We start from the raw sequence: 16,884 nt of genomic DNA, 5'->3' as shown, positions 1-16,884 counted from the left end.
GATAATATTTCGATCAAAATTAATCTGATCATTATTGGGCATGTTGGTAAGGGATCCTCACTTAGTCTGCATTTGCAGTTGTCTTTGGCAGATTTATACAAGGGACCAACCAGCCAGCTCTCGTCCAGTTTAGCCCCCTACATGTGATCAAAACTGTTTAAACGTTCATATAATTGTTTTTCAGATGCATCTAGCCCCAACTTCTGTAGTATGATTTTTGCATTTCCACTGAACAAAAGCAAAACTAATATTGCCTGTAAATGTCATCACAATGCTGGTTTCTTGTTTTGTTTTTTTTGTTTTTTTTGTGACCTATTGAAATGCTTGTTTGAGGCATTTAGTCACAGTTGTTAATTCATTCTTTGTTTTTCTGTCTTGTGGGTAAGTATATGTTTATGCAATTAGCTGCAGTTCCTCATATGGTACTCTAGAGATAAACATGTGGATGTTTGGTGTTTTTCCTCAGGTTCTTATTTAACCCCTCTGCTGGACTGGATGAGCACCTTATGCAGTTCAAGTTCCTTGGCATCCTTATGGGTGTGGCTATCCGAACCAAAAAGCCACTTGATCTGCACTTGGCCCCCCTGGTGTGGAAGCAGCTGTGCTGTATCCCACTCACATTAGAGGACCTGGAGGAGGTAGATCTGCTGTATGTGCAGACTCTCAATAGCATTCTTCACATTGAAGACAGTGGCATCACCGAGGAAACCTTTCATGAGGTACCTGCTAGACTGAGCCAAATGACAGATATGTGTATTACTAGTGCTTTAATACATAGAGAAGCAGTTAACACTGCAATAATTAGTGAATATGTCGCAGACAATTAATCCATGTATTGTGTAGATTTGTTTGTATGGAAGACATTTAAGGACACCGAGTAGCAAACAGTTATGGAAAACATTCCCTCTGGAAATTACAGTATGGAGTTGCATGTTACGCAACACAATTGGTAGTAACACATAATTGAATTGCAAAAAATGATCATTGTTTCTGTACAAGTGAGAAATAGCAGTGTCCCCTAACTGGTTAATTTGTTTACACCGGTATTCAAATTTCCACTTTTGAGGAAGTGGAATGGTGTCATATTATTATACGCAAAGTGAGCAAAATTAAAAGTACAGGGCACAAAGATTGTAGTGGCACACTTAAATCAATGTTAATTATAATTCATGTTTGTGTGGGTTTCCTCCCACACTCCAAAAACACACTGGTAGGTTAATTGGCTGCTATGAAATTGACCCTAGTCTGTGTTTTTGTGTCTGTGTGTGTTAGGGAATTTAGACTGTAAGCTCCATTTGGACAGAGACTGATGTGAATGAGTTCTCTGTACAGCGCTGCGGAATTAGTGGCGCTATATAAATAAATGATGATGATACCAGCAGTCAAGAGTAAATTAACATTGGTCTCAAAGCTACATTAATATGTCAATTAGGTATATAGCTAACAAAAGAATATTCAGAGGGAAACACAAATATTTTTCTTGTATTAAATGCTGTGTTCAGGCTATTGAAAAGGCAGTAGTCAATCGTTTGCTGCTTGTTCACTGAACGCTCGGGCTTTCATTGACAGCCTGACCCTGCACGCTCGAGAACACACCGACCATATTGCATACATGCCCACTTTTAAGATTTCTCCCCCGGGAGATCTGGGGGAGTAGTCATGTGACATGGGCTAGGAGGAGGGAGTGGTGACATTTCGCGTCACCATAGCCCCACCCCCACTATAGAAATGGAGAAATTCATGGCATTGAATGGATGGGGCGGAGCTTAATTACATGATTAACCCCGCCCACTGCCGTGAATGTCGCCAAATTTCGGGAGTTTTGCCTACTCTTCCGGAGCCTCCCGGGAGAGTAGGCAGGTTTGCTATATTGGCTGCCATGTATCTAAATTACGTCATAGTGATTTGGCAACTGTGCCAACGTATATGCACTGCAGGTTAAATGTGTGTCACCTTCACTTACAAGGGAGACCACTTTGTAATATGTTTTATATATTAAATTGTCTGCTCTAACATGGCAGCAGTGTGACCAGAGGATATATCACTGTGAAGTATTGTAATAAATTGATGTATATGGAAACTGGTGCACAGCCCAAAAAAATAAAAAAAAAATGTTTCAACCATTACCACCTAATTAGATATTTACCTTATGGGCTGAGGAGATACCCTTTTTGGTGCCTGCTCCTGTATACAGCAGCCCCTCTCTAGGCACTGTCTGGACAGTAGCCATCTTTAGTGCTGGGCCCTTGGGGGATGTGCAAAACCCCAGACAGCTTAGCCCCTCCTTTTTGGCAGCCTTTCCTAACAGAGATTAGCCTACCAAATCTGTCGGACACAGGCGTTTGCTGCTCCTCCTCTGTATCTCTCCTGATGGAAGTATTAGAGTGAGATTATGTCTGTCTATACAGATTCACATTCTTTTGTGCTTGTGAACTTGAGCTGTCATTATTATCTCACCTGTTTGATAAAGGGCGTAATTCAAGAGTTAAACCTGGGGGAGAGGAGTCTTTTCCATTTTATAAGTGTTCAAAATGGAAGTCAAAATTACTTCTGGGTTAATCAGACTAAAACCCAGACAGCCTAGCTTGGCAGCCTTTCCTTGCAGAGATTAGCCTTTCCACACTGTCACACGCGCCCCCTGCAGCTCCTCCTTTATATCTCTCCTGAAGGAAGTATTAGAGTAAGTGAGGTTTAAGTATGGATTCTGCCTCCACTCTCTTGCTGGGATTGTTTCTCTCATCAGAATCTGTTTCCTTTCTGTTTGTGTACTACAGCTGTAATTTAGGTTTCATCTTTTTCTGCTATGTCTGATAAAGGGAAAAAGGGATAAAGTTGAATCTGGAGGAGAGGTGTCTGTTCTATTTTATAGGTTTTCAAAATGGAAGTCAAAATTACCTCAGGGTTATCATATGCTAATGCCGTTTTGCACAGCATGCAAAGCTGAAAGCCAAAGGCTCCCCCACGCCTGCAAGGGGGCCCAAACCGATCCTGTACTAAATCTTTGGTCCAGCCATTGCTGAACTCTCATAACTCGCCATAACGTTTCCGTGGGGTAGGCAAAGAAAACTTTCCTTCTGTCTCCTCTGCTGGGACCTCAGTGAGCAAGTTACTTGATCTGAGGTTTCTCAGTCAGGTGTCCTTTGGATTACAAATGGTTCATTGGGTGAAGTTGTCACAGAGCAGTCTTCCAAGGCCTCGGCATCAGCCTTCCTGGAGACATCGTAAGACAGAGGGTCCTGCAGTAAGCTATTTGGATATTATTGTGTGGTCAACACAGTTCCAGCAGACCAAAAGGGAATGGGGTTTTATTCGAACCTATGCTTAGTCCATATGGCCGGATGGATTCTTTTAGCCCAATTTGAACACTCCGATTCGAGTGTACAGATTCAATATGGAATCTCTGAGATCTGTCATATACAGCATGGAACTGGAAATCCAGGATGCTTATTTTGTTTCCTCAAATTCACAGTTCGGCCTTACCATTTCCATGTTCAGGCTCTGTCTTTCGGGCTTACGACAATTCTGCAGGTGTTCACGGCACACACATTAGAATCCCATGTTTGGTTTACAAACTATCAGAAATCCAATCTAGTGCAACCAAGATTCTTGTCTTCTGGGTCTGCAATTCGATCTCTGAAAACAGTGTGTTTTTGCCTCAACACAAGATACAGTTTTTTTGCAGAGACTAATAAAGTCTCGTTCTGCTCTCAAATGGATATATTCATTGGAGCTTTAAAATCCTGTGGAAGATAATCTCAATCTTCTAGATTGCGCAGTTTGCGCAGTCTCATTCTAGAGTGTTCCAGATCTAGCTAATATCCAAATGGAACTAGTCTCACTTTCACTTGACCAGCAATTTCACCAAACATTATCTAAAGACACGCAATTCACTTCTTTGGTAGCTCAGAGTTGACAGACTCAACAGGAGCCAGAGGGAGATACAATTATCTGTGATGTGCTTCAGAACATCGAGGCTGCGCATTTTTACCATATACTCAGCGGAGATGTCACTAAAAATATACTGGCGAGGTGTCTCCGCAACCGTTCAGTAAACACAATGTGCAGATTTTTTTCTAATTGAATTTCTCCCTAAGAGTGTTGCAAAAAGCTTCTGTTGTGGGGAAATCTCATAAAGATCAGTAGTGCCATATATCAACCATTGAGAGGTACAAGGAGCTACCTTGTGATGGCAGAAATCAACAAGATCATGTGTCTTCTACTAGAGGAAGGGGCACTTCACAAGAAGTGCAGCCATTCTGCAATTTATTTATGTACAACCACAATTCATCCCTCTTATAAATAGCTAATTGGGATTTAAACTTAATATGACTTCATTGTTTTCATTTTGAAAGATACTAGCTTTGGATGGAAGGTGTTGCGCAATGAGTGTACCCACCCTTATGGACAGTTTTGGGACGTTCCATCGTCAGTGTCCCCCACATGATGTAAGAGAGAGCAGGATTTTTGTACTTACCTTAAATCCTTTTCTCTGAATCCATTGGGGACACAGCCACCATTTAGACTCTTGTTCTCCTGTATAAGTTTGTTTTTGATGATATTGTTTCTCTCTTTATCTGCCAAAGTCCTGCCTGGACCTTCTATACTCATCGTCCATGTCTCCCAGTGGATTCAGGGAAAAGGATTTAAAGTAAATACAAAAATCCTGTTTTTATTTATCTAGCATTTAAAGCTATATGGTACTATGCCTTTTTTTATGAATTTGAAGCTTCACCACTCAGTACTACACAGTGTCAGATAAACAAAGTTGATAAGCTGCTGACCCAGCAGAAACATTAGAATAAAAATAAAACTGTAGGTACTCTTCTGTTGTATCATTTATCTCAGATGATTCCACTTGATTCCTTTGTTGGTCAAAGTGCTGATGGAAAAATGGTGCCCATTATCCCTGGAGGGAACAGCATCCCACTGACCTTCTCTAATCGTAAGGAATATGTGGAGAGAGCAATAGATTACAGACTGCATGAGATGGACCGCCAGGTGAGAAACACACATAATTGCATAATATATATACATTAAACATGTAAATATATGTATAATAATGTCCATATAATTTCTACCCTTTTCACATGAAATGTTGCATTTAGATACCGCTTTCATACTATAACTGCTAATAGCTATATATTGACTTCAAGTAAAAGAATCATGTTTAGAATGTATTTTACAACATTGGTGCATGTCCATCTTGTTCTAAGCAGCAAGCTCATTCTGTAGTCTTGCGGCACTTTAGATAATCTTAAATCTGTATACACGGTTTAGTGTAGACTGAAATGAGACGGTACACGGCTGTTGTATGGCAGGACATTGTTAATGATTTAATAATAATGCTCTGAGAAATATTAAAAGTATGAATAGCTGCAGCAACCTAGGAATGGGATTGATCCATGTTCTAGCCACAGTCCTGGTAGGCACAATCTTTTAGGATAGCAGCTCATATTTTCATAAAGGCTATGTCCCTAGAAACATGCACAGCTATAAAGCATCAAATAACCCCCTATAGCCCCAATACTGTTTTATGAATGTCCCTTGCGGAGATCCTCTCTCTTTATGGACTATCAGACTGTGAGCAGGATACAGGTAATAGGATATTTACCCCACCCCTCCTTCTCAATGGCAGCATCAAAGTTGCTACTCTGTGTCCAAGCTCTCCATTCTGCTGTGTCTCCCTGTGTGCTGCTGCCTGGACAGGGATAATTCTGCTTACCTGTGGGGAGCGCTCATGTAGTCTCGTGTAGCAACAGAAAATGTATGTGGAAATTGATTTCTCAAGCCTACCGGACATTAATAGATTTGTGCTCTGGTGTTTAGGTAGCAGCCGTTCGAGAGGGTATGTCATGGATTGTGCCAGTTCCCCTCCTCTCACTCCTCACTGCCAGACAGCTAGAACAGATGGTATGTGGGATGCCAGAGATCTCTGTAGAAGTCCTGAAGAAGGTGGTGCGGTACCGAGAGGTGGATGAACAGCACCAGCTGGTACAGTGGTTCTGGCAGACACTGGATGAATTTTCTAATGAGGAGCGGGTTCTGTTTATGAGATTCGTTTCTGGCAGATCTCGGCTTCCAGCTAACACTGCGGACATCTCCCAGCGCTTCCAGATCATGAAGGTTGATAGGGTAAGTAGACTATCATTTGGGCCTTTTAATAACACCAGCTATACACAGATTAGTGAAATACATCTGTAAAAGCTGTATTCTCTGGGCATGGTAATAAGACTTATGCATTGATAATTTACAAGTCACATGGTAATACTGTAGTAATAGATACATTCTTTCTATCTATTACCACTGTATTACAGCTGTCACTAGGGCAATTGAGTAGACACATCTATAAAAATTGGGCCTCCAAGGCAAATGAGTTATCAGATGATATGTATAATTTAAAGCAACACAGTGTTTCAGAAATCAGGATATTGTCATGTTGCTTTCACACTAATGTTGAGAATTAATGTACCTAATTTTCTTCATGAGCCCAGTAATGTCAGTTTAATAAATTATCTGGATCAATCACCACCATAAATATCCTTTACTAAGTATAGCTGCAGATAATGTTCTTTTTTTTTTTTCTGAGTCTTACAGGGTTAGGGATTTCTTTATATCTCAGACTGTTGTGGATATAGGGGTCTGCTTTTCTCTTATGTTCTATTCTTTTTCAATTTATTTCTAGGCTTCCTCTTACATTTATATCTACTTTTATTTCAGTAGTACATGCTATATATACTGTACTTTCACGCACATCTGGGCTGCAGTGTATAGAGGTTGTGTGTGTTTGTTTTGTACGTCGTTCTTTGTCTTGCAATATAACACCCATATTTACTGTTTCCTGTCCTTTTATCCGCAGCCTCACGACAGTCTCCCTACCTCACAGACCTGCTTTTTTCAACTCCGACTCCCTCCGTACTCGAGTCAGCCAGTGATGGCCGAACGTCTGCGCTATGCAATCAACAACTGCCGATCCATTGACATGGACAATTATATGCTGTCCCGCAATGTGGATAATGCTGAGGGATCAGACACAGACTACTGAGTTCTACATCTGAACACCCGCTCTCCAGGGGTGAAGTCACACCAGGCATTTTACAACACCTGCAATTTTTCTTTTAATAACAGGAAAAAACATGTTTTTATTTAATATATCCTTACGTCAATGTAAATTTAAAAGAAAGTGAACTCGCCCTTCCCAGCTGAATATAAGTATAAGTTGCATTGAGAGCAGATTTTCTGTTAAGGGACAGGGTAAGAGGCCAGGGGCTTGGCAAGGTTTTCCAGATGCCTCTGGCCAGTGCTGTACTTGAATATTGTACATTGGTGCACTGTTCACCCTCAAGAACAGTTTTACAGGATTATTCCTATTTTTTTGTTTTAATGTGGAGATTGCCTGTGCAGGACTAGTTATGCAGGAAAATAATAAAAAAAAATGAAGGATTGTGTTGTTGTTCTTAATGGTCTTACCACTGTGTGAATTAATTCATATCTGAGTAAAATACGGTATGTTTTGTTTTTTTTAAAAAAGAGAAATTAATATAGAAATTCCTTTCAAAACAAACTTGCCCATTAAAAAGGTAAAGATGGTTAAATCTGAAGTAGTGCCGCGACCAGTGGATATGTTTTAGACTATGACTCAGGGCATGTTTTCCCAGCATGTTGATAATGGGATTTTTAAAGTAATATACTTCATAGGAAAGGCATTTATATTACATCAACAGGTATATGTTGTATATAGTGTAGGTCATACATATGTGGTGTAAACCAATAGAGAAACATTATTAAGGATGTGAAAAAGAAAAAATTTAACAATATGTCTATATATGTATATAATACATTTACATAATACATTTCTTCTACATGTATTATTAAAGAAATAAATTATAAAAAGTAAATTATATTAAAAATGTAATAGTGTAGTAAATAAAATTGTGCATATAATGTAATAGATCTGATATTTAAATCAAAATATATATGATATACATAGTAAAATATATAATCATAACAATTTTGTTATGAATATAAAACAATGATTATAATTGGTGAGTCAATAAAAAAAATAAAACCATATTTTATGTGTATGAAAAAAACACCCAGAGCACATTGTTTGTGTTATGCTTTTTGGTTTTTTTTTGTTGTTTTGTTTTTTTTTTTGAATTTAGCATACCCTCCCCTCCCCCGAAAAACAAGCACCCTATGATAATGACAATTTTATTTATAAAAGATTTTTAAGTTTACATGTATATTAATGTCTAGGCTTTTAACCGTTTCTCTACATTGTCATTTCTTTTGTTGGTCTTCTCAGTTGTGACATGTTCTAGAAGATTGATCTCAACTTGATCTCAGAGCATGTTCCTCTTCTTGAAAATGTTTTGCAATTGAGTACTTGATAATTTTTTCTCTAATTGCAGCTTTTTGTTCTGCCATATAGCATGTCACATGGACACAAAAGATGGCGTATTACTGCCATTGCATTACAGCTCAAATGGCTCTTCAAAGTTTATTTGCAATTTAATGAAAGTTAATGTGTTACACATATTGGAACAATTAATACATTTGCCACATATGTAGCTGCTACCGCTATCAAAGAGTGTCATCAAATGTGGTATTGCCCAAATTGGTTATTTTCGGATATATTTTTTTCTGCCATATATAAACTGTGAATTTTCGTGTCTGCTAAATTGTTGCCCTTTTTGTAAGAAAATTGATGCTGCGATGTGAAAAGTCTGCAATGTACTATAATGGCTATAACCTCATAAGGGTTTCTGAAGCTGAAAGGTAGCTACTTGAACCGGTCGGGAATATGGAATGGTGTAGATCCCAGTCCGGTGCTTTACAAATGTGAGATGTGCTTTACAAACGTGAGATTATGGATCTGTAAAGTTAATGCTAGTAAACCAAGTGGACTGAAAGTGGAATTTTCCCTTAAATTATTTATTCCCTTGATTATGTGGTGGCTTCCAGTTGATTATTTGTCTTAAAAATGAGTTATGACAGCTGTTTCACTATAATGGTGACTGATGCACTAGGTCATTCAGCCATGTTCCCTACCCATTGGCATGTTGCATTTAATATTTGGTGAGAACACATGGCACCCAACAAAGGGTTACCTCCCAAAAATTAGCTGTTTGGTATTTTTCTCCAATTAACTTCACAATGATTTCCATATATATATATAACCATTCATAGTTATTTTCTCTCTCATATAATGTGATATGTGTATATATATTTATAGTATTTTGAACAATATTGATTATTTAAATGTTGTGGGTTTCTTTTTTTGAGCCTGTTGTAGTCCATTTCTGAATACTTCAGCTTTTACAATCATTAAGCCTGAAATTCTCTGACCTTGGATGTCTGTCCTACTTTATTTAACACTCGATTAAATAAATAGCTTATTGAAAAGTAGAACATCTTCTATTTTCCCCCATTCCTGTTTTTAGTATGACACTGCTGTGTCTCTATAGACACGAGTGAACTATGCAAGTATATGTCTCTCCTTTACGCTCCTGTCAAAAACCAGGGCGGAGGTGAGACAAATATGAAAACTAATACTACTTATTTATCATAGACCCCTTTATCTTCTATGGGGGTCTACAAGAATATGAATAATACAGTAAAGAATAAATACAGTTTATTACTACAAACTTAAAATCCTCAGAGGCACAATTTTCCAACACAATTTCTTATTTTAAGAATTTAAAGTCTATAAAGTATATGTATTTTCTAACTTAAACATAGTTTTTCAGTATCATCAATCACCCATATTCTTAAAGAGAATCTGTCACATACACATTGTGGAGACAACTTCTTTGTGGCGTGAACCCCCCCTATGCAGCCACTTGGTGAATTGATACATTATCATGAATATTAGTCCAGTCCACAAAATGGCAGTGATAGGTCTACTTTGATTTAAAAAGAACAAATCTAAAAGCTGCTTGACTTGACAATTATAGTAAAGTATATCTTCCTGCCCAGTGCACTGACTCACAGGTGTTAATCCCCCATGACCCTCATTGTATTATATATATATATATATATATATATATATATATATATATATATATATATATATATGAGAGAGAGAACAACAAAGTGCCACACATGGTGCAAATCATAAGGGGTGTAGTACACACACAGTAATACCAGGTGAATATGTGCCACAATGTGAGTGAAAGTAAGCTTATCTGATATATTGTATGTTATATGGATATGGCCATCCTCAGCAAGTTGGCCAGCTCTCAATCACAAAGAAGAATCCAGAAAGTAGAGCCAAATATGGTGTAGTATGCTCCAAAAAGTTTTAACATGCACCACAATCTCACAATACTCAAGCTGCTAGTTCAAATAATTGGATTTTTATACTTGCGTAAAATCCGTTTCTCTTAGTCCATTGGAGGACACCGGGGACATTGGGGTATAGAGTAGGGACAGGGCGAACTGGCACTTTAACTTCTGTTAACTAAGCCCTAACTCCTCCCACTCTATACCCTACTTCCTGTCTCAGCCTTAGTTTATGTTTAACCAAGCCTACAGAAAGCAGAGATAGAGAGAAAACAGAATAAACTTAACAAAACATTCTCTTAACAACAAGACAACATGTCAAACAGTAGGAGAAACCAGAGGGCTAAGGGTGGGCACCCGATGTCCCCCAATGGACTAAGCAAAATGGATTTTACATAAGTATAAAAATCCCATTTTCTCAGTCTTCTTTATGGGGACATCACAAAGCTGCCTCACGGGGGAAAACGCTCAGAAGAAACGACACAAAGCACCTTACTTCCAAAACTTGCATCCTTGGATGCAAACACATTAAACTTGTAAAACTTAGTGAATGTGTGTACAGACGACCACGGGGCCGCTTTACACAGCTGTTCACTGGAGGCACCATGGCGGGCCGCCCAAGAAGCACTTACAGACCTTGTAGAATGCGCCCGCAGATTATCTGGGACAGGCTCCCCCTGACGGATAACAGCCGTAATCCACCTAGCAATAGTCGCCTTAGAAGCTGTCCAGCCTTTCTTGTGAGCATCATAGAGAATCAAAAGATCCTCAGTCTTTCGCAGCTTCTGAGACCTTTTCACATAAATGCGCAAGGCTCGGAAAACATTAAGATAACGAATTGAGTTATCGGTATCTGAAGACGTAAAATCAGTCAGGCCAGAAATGACAATGTCCTGATTTAGATGAAATCTAGACACGACCTTGGGAAGGAAAGAGGGCTTGGTTCGAAGAACTGCCCTGTCTTCATGAAAAACAAGAAGAGGAGACTTGCAAGATAAAGCAGCAATCTCTGAAACTATGCGTGCCGTAGAAATGGCCAAAAGGAAAACCGTTTTCCAGGTTAGAAATTTGAATTCCACTGTATTCAAAGGTTCAAAAGGCAGATGCTGTAAAGCATTTAACACCCATGGTGGTAACAGAGGAACATATGGAGGTTGTACATGGAGTACGCCCTGAATGAAAGTTTGCACATCAGGTATGACAGCAAGTTTTCTTTGAAAGAAGATCGAAAGAGCTGATACCTGACCTTTAAGAGAACTAAGACGCAAACCTGCATCCAACCCGTTCTGCAAGAACCTAAGTAACCTGGCAAAGCGAAAAGTAGGATATCCCTTCTTTTCACACCAGCCAATATATGTCTTCCAGACTCGATGATAGATTTTTGCAGAAGCTGGTTTCCGAGCACAAAGCATTGTTTGCACCACACATTCGGAAAAACCAATAGCTCTTAGGATCATGGCTTTAACAGCCACGCCGTTAAAGCCAGACGTTGTAAACCTAGATGACAAAACTTAAGTTAATAGGTCTGGACGTAGCAGCAACTGCCACGACCGAGCTCCTGCCGTGGAGAGCACGTCGGTGTACCAGGCCTTTGGCGGCCAATCCGGTGCTACTAGAAGATCTGGAACACCCTCTCTCTTTACCTTTTTTAAACACCCTTGGGAGCATGGCTACCGTTGGAAAAAGGTGCTCAAAGCGGTACCTCTAAGGGACAGATATGGCGTCTACCGTAACAGCCATAGGATCTTTTGCACGGGAGTAGAAGAGGGGGACCTTGTGGTTCAACCGGGATGCCATCATGTCGACATCCGGCTGACCCCACCGTTCCACCAGCTAACGAAACACCTCCGGATGGAGGGACCATTTGCCCGGATGCAGAGACTGCCTGCTTAGGAAATCTGCTTGCCAGTTTTCTATTTCAGGAATAAAGATTGCCATGAGGGCCAGAACGTGAACCTCGGCCCACTGAAATATCTTGTGTGTCTCACACATGGCCAAGGGACTCTTGGTGCTGCCCTGATGATTCAGGTATGCCACTGCTGTGGCATTGTCTGGCTGAATCTTCACTGGCCTTCCCTGCAGCAAGTTTTGCGTGCTCATAAGAGCATGAAACACTGCTCACAGTTCCAAGACATTGATTGGAAGCTTGGATTTCTTCTGAGTTCAAATACCCTGAAACCGAGCGTGAAGACAGGCGGCCCCCAAACCTCGAAGGCTGGAATCCATTGTAATCAAAGTCCAACTCCAAATTGAGAATTTGCGTCCCTTGGCGAGATTCTGTTTGTGTAACCAACAAAGAAGCAACTGACGCGTCTGCAGAGACAGGCGGAATACCTGACCCGCCAGATTCAGATGGAATTTGTTCCATTGCAACAGAAGTTCCAACTAAAACTGCCATGCATGAAACTGAGAAAACTGGATCGCCTCGAAAATCGATACATTTTGCCATGAGAGTTCTAATCAAGATGGTATCGATGGCCTCCTTGCCGCCAACAGAGATTTCACCATCTTCTGCAAGGCTAGAATCTTGTCCTGGGGTAAAAACACCGTCGTTGTCGGGTGTCGCATAAAAGACCCAAAAAGATCATCCGCTGCGATGGGATCAACTTGGAATTCTTGAAGTTGAGAATCCAACTGTGAGACTCTAGAGTCTAGATTACTACTTGGATATGCGACTAAAGCACCTCTGGAGAATCTTCCTTTAAAAGAAGATCATCCAGGTAAAGGAGGATTGTAATCCTCCTGGACCTTAGCAGAGCAGCCATGACCGCCATGATCTTGGTGAAGATACGTGGGGCCGCGGCCAGACCAAAGGGAAGAGCCTGAAATTCTGATCTGATCGAACCGCAAACCTCAAAAGGGACTGATGACTCTTCCAGATAGGCATCTTTGATTTCTATAGCCACCATAAAGTCTCCTTGTTTGCAGCGTGCAGATGCCAAAGCAGACCTGAAAGAGGCACCTGCTGCCACGAAAATGGACTTATTGACGGCCTCAACCTTACGGTCTGTACCATCCTTAAGAGTGGCTGTATTAGGAAGAGGAATAGTAGTTACCTTGGCTAACCTTTCTAAATGGGAGATGCCTTCACGAGTAGAAGCTGCTGTTGCAAGAACTTCAGGAGGAAAAGGATAACACGACTGCAGTCGCCGAAATACTTGGAACTTCCTCTCTGGGAAAGTCCAAGGCTCTGACAGCAAATCTTCCAATTGGAAAGAAGCCGGGAAAGAAAAAGCTCATTTTGCACGCCGGAAAAAGAAATAAGTCTTTGCAGTGTCAGGAACCTCTGCCTCAGGAAAATAAAGTACCTGACGCACAGCCTAAACTAAATCCTCCACACTCTGGCGATCAGAATGAACCTCCACCACCGAAAGAGCCGCCATATCAGAATCCACCGCTAATTCACCCTTCTTCTGGGAACAACAGTCAGAATCTGACTCCTTTCCCTGAAGGGGTTGCGCCACCCTCTTACGCTTATGTGAAGAAGACGGTGCAGCAGAATGCAATATCCTCTCTAAAATGGAAGAAACCGAAACCAAACCCTGTACAGAGGATGCAAGTCCCTGTACCCAAGCTGGTTCTACAGACTCCGACAGGGTAGAAACAGTCAAACCCTGACTTAGCGAACTAGAACCCATGTCATTCGCTACAGAGGAAGCTGAATCAGAAGATGGTGCGGCCACAGCCTTTGACCACACCAACTGAGCAAGTTCAGTCACCGTATTGGAGAGAGACCGAGCCCAGGCAGGTTCTGATGTATCTGAACCTGCAGCTGCTGTTTCACACAGTATGCTCTCTGCGCGCCTGACTGACCAGATGGTAACTTAACGTGACAGACCGCACAGGTGAAACTCAATATAGATGTAACACCAGCCTTACCATACTTGGATTTTCCCTTATCTGACATGTTAACAGTTGGGACAAAACAGTGTAATAAACAGTGAACAAAACACAATATAGATGACAAGCAGCACACAAATCTGAACAGAAAGTGAGCCTGCAATAAAGCCCCACAGAGTAAAAGAAAAACTTTTGAAAAAAACAACCTGCAACCCTTTACCTTACATGACTTAGGACAGAAAAGGGGAGAAGCTGGAGTTATAAAATGGCTGACTATTCTGGTGTCTGCACACAAAGGAGTGAGAGACTACCACGGAGGAAGTGCAGTAGAGGAAATACCACTCCCCAAGCCCCAGCACTGCATTGGCAAGCGTCCCAACAGGACAATTTCCTCAACCAATCATAAGTTTGCGAGCAGGACCTTCTCACCTCTTTGTCCGTTTTACCCAGTTTGTTTATTAGTTTACTATGTTTGTCCTCAATTGTAAAGCGCTACGGAATATGTTGATGCTATATAAATAAATAATGATGATGAAGTGCCTAGCAGAGCTCACTATCCCCCCCCCCCCAAGCGCTATGCTGGGAGAGGGTTTCATTTACCTGCTGCCATCCCTCTTCACGCAGTGTCTACAGTCTTTTGGCTGTCAGAACAGGAGGACGGGTACAGCCTGCAGCGACTGTGCTCTGGATCCTAGGAGGGCATCAGAATGTTAGGAGAGGGGGGCTGGCAAAAGAGGCACCTCCGATTTCCCCCCCCCCCTCCAAACAGCGCATAGCCTTCCGTGCTGCACACTCCACACTCCTGCATCCAGTCACCCCTGGCCAGCAGGCAGATCAGTCTCCGGACTGTATATATAGAATCCTGGAGGCCGCTGATGCGGACTCCTCTCATCGGAGCCAACAGCCGGCAAGTGCGGGGGAGCGATGATTGACAGCTGCATCTTAGCTCCTTGGGCTGCGGATGTCCAGCACAGAGAAAAAAAATAAAATAAAAAACAAACCTATTCCAAATCAAACTGACAGAAGTGAGCTGCTAATCAGCCCAGACGCAGCCCTTTCGCCGGATGCTTAAACTAAACTGAGGCTAGCAGAAAGTGGGTTATAGAGGGGGAGGAGCTAGGGCTTAGTTAACAGAAGTTTAAAGTGCCAGTTTGCCCTGTCCCTACTCTATACCCCAATGTCCCTGGTGTCCCCCAAAGGAAGACAGAGAAAATACAATTTCTCCATCATCCACCCTGGGAACACTGCTACCATGGGCTTGTATGAGGGTGCATGGAGTTGGCACTTAAATAGTTAACAGCTAAACTTGCTGATGCTGATTCTTCCCTTCTGCAGCCCCATAGATCTCAGTTTTGTTTAAGCGCCCAAGGTGTTTGGGCTGTTTATATACCTACTCTGCAGTATTTATTGCTACCTTAGAATAGAACACACATCCTCACCTATTCTAGAAATATCACTAATAAAACAAAATGCTAACTACGAAGAATAGTGTAAAGCAATTACGCAGTTCGGTTTAAAAAAAAAAGATAAATTAAGGAGACTAAAGAAGAAGTAACAGACAGTGACAGCCGTAGTGGAGCGGTGGTTGCAAGCCTGCAGGGCGGTGATTCTCCATCTCAGTCTTCATGGTCTCTGGACCGATAAGGAGATTCTGCTACCGATCAACGTTCTCTAATTACGAGCAATGTTAACCCTTCAGGGAGCATAACCCTTCCTTCAGGGAAAGCTGGTCCCGGCTCCAATCAGATAACACCATGACAGTGACGTATGTAAACCGTCAGGGAGGAACAAAAAGTTCAGGAGCCATGCAGTTGGGTGAACAGATTCTGGCTTGGGCAGAAGCCTGTGTTCCAACGATATCTGCAATTTTCATTCCCGGAGTAGACATTTGGGAAGCCGAATCTTTCAGCAGGCATGCAATCCTTCTGGGAGAGTGGTCCCTGAGCCCTCAGGTTTTCCAACATCTGGTCCATAGATAGGGTCTTCTGGATCTGATGGCGTCCAGACACAACCATCAAGTGCCAAGAATTTTTGCAAGAACCAGAGATCCTCTGGCGGAGGATGTAATATCAAAAAAAGAAAAATTTTTGATCAATATTTAGCGCTTCGTTCTCAATTGCAGCTAGATCAAATACCAAATAACAAAGATACACAATTTGTAAAAGTACATAAAACAGCCAAAACAGGATTCAAATCAGCGCCATTGATCCCTCATCAATGAGAAACAAACCAAATATAGTAGAAAACAATTATTCTGTATATAACAGTCTGTTAAGGTATATACGTAACTGAAGAAAACACCTTCGTCTGTATCGACTGTAGTGTAAGTCTTTTTCAAGGTTACCTTGGAAACGACCTACACTGCAGTTGATACGCGTTGGTTGATCCGGAAGTATATATGAATTTCCATATTGTATACTGATACGCATTACTTTGTCTATTATCCTGTACGAGCAATTACATATCTCCTGTGTGTGACACTATTTTAGATTATTTACATTTTTATTAAACTAAAGTGCTTTTATATCAGACATATTGCACTAGATTATTTCTTTTTTTCATTTGACTGATATCTGCAAGCGGTGCCGTCCCTTGGGGTGAATGGAGACGCTTGATCGTTCAACAAAAGTACCTGCTACGTGAACATAGGGAACATATATTTTGTAAGTTCACATTTTCTTGAAGACACTTTCCTGTCATCACTAATAGTGATTGGACCATCTACATCATTAAATACGTATAGGATGCAGACAAAGGTGT

General features: G+C 41.1%; 1 protein-coding gene across 9 annotated transcripts in view; it reads left to right on the top strand.

Annotated features, from left to right (window-relative positions):
* The window catches only part of HERC1 (HECT and RLD domain containing E3 ubiquitin protein ligase family member 1), a 237,658-nt gene extending 230,524 nt beyond the window's left edge, over positions 1-7,134 (top strand). For all 9 annotated transcript variants that reach the window (XM_075208383.1, XM_075208382.1, XM_075208388.1 and 6 more), the window contains 4 exons: positions 467-719; positions 4,846-4,998; positions 5,827-6,132; positions 6,857-7,134. In XM_075208383.1, coding sequence (XP_075064484.1) covers positions 467-719; positions 4,846-4,998; positions 5,827-6,132; positions 6,857-7,042 — 898 coding nt within the window. In that variant the 3' untranslated portion in view covers positions 7,043-7,134. The remainder of the gene's footprint in view (positions 1-466; positions 720-4,845; positions 4,999-5,826; positions 6,133-6,856) is intronic.
* The last annotated feature ends 9,750 nt before the right edge of the window (positions 7,135-16,884 follow it).

This window comes from Mixophyes fleayi, chromosome 4 (assembly GCF_038048845.1).
Source record: "Mixophyes fleayi isolate aMixFle1 chromosome 4, aMixFle1.hap1, whole genome shotgun sequence".
NCBI classification, from domain to species: Eukaryota; Metazoa; Chordata; class Amphibia; order Anura; family Limnodynastidae; genus Mixophyes; species Mixophyes fleayi.
The sequence above is the reverse complement of the archived record's forward strand: the minus strand, read 5'-3'. Positions and strand labels throughout refer to the sequence as shown.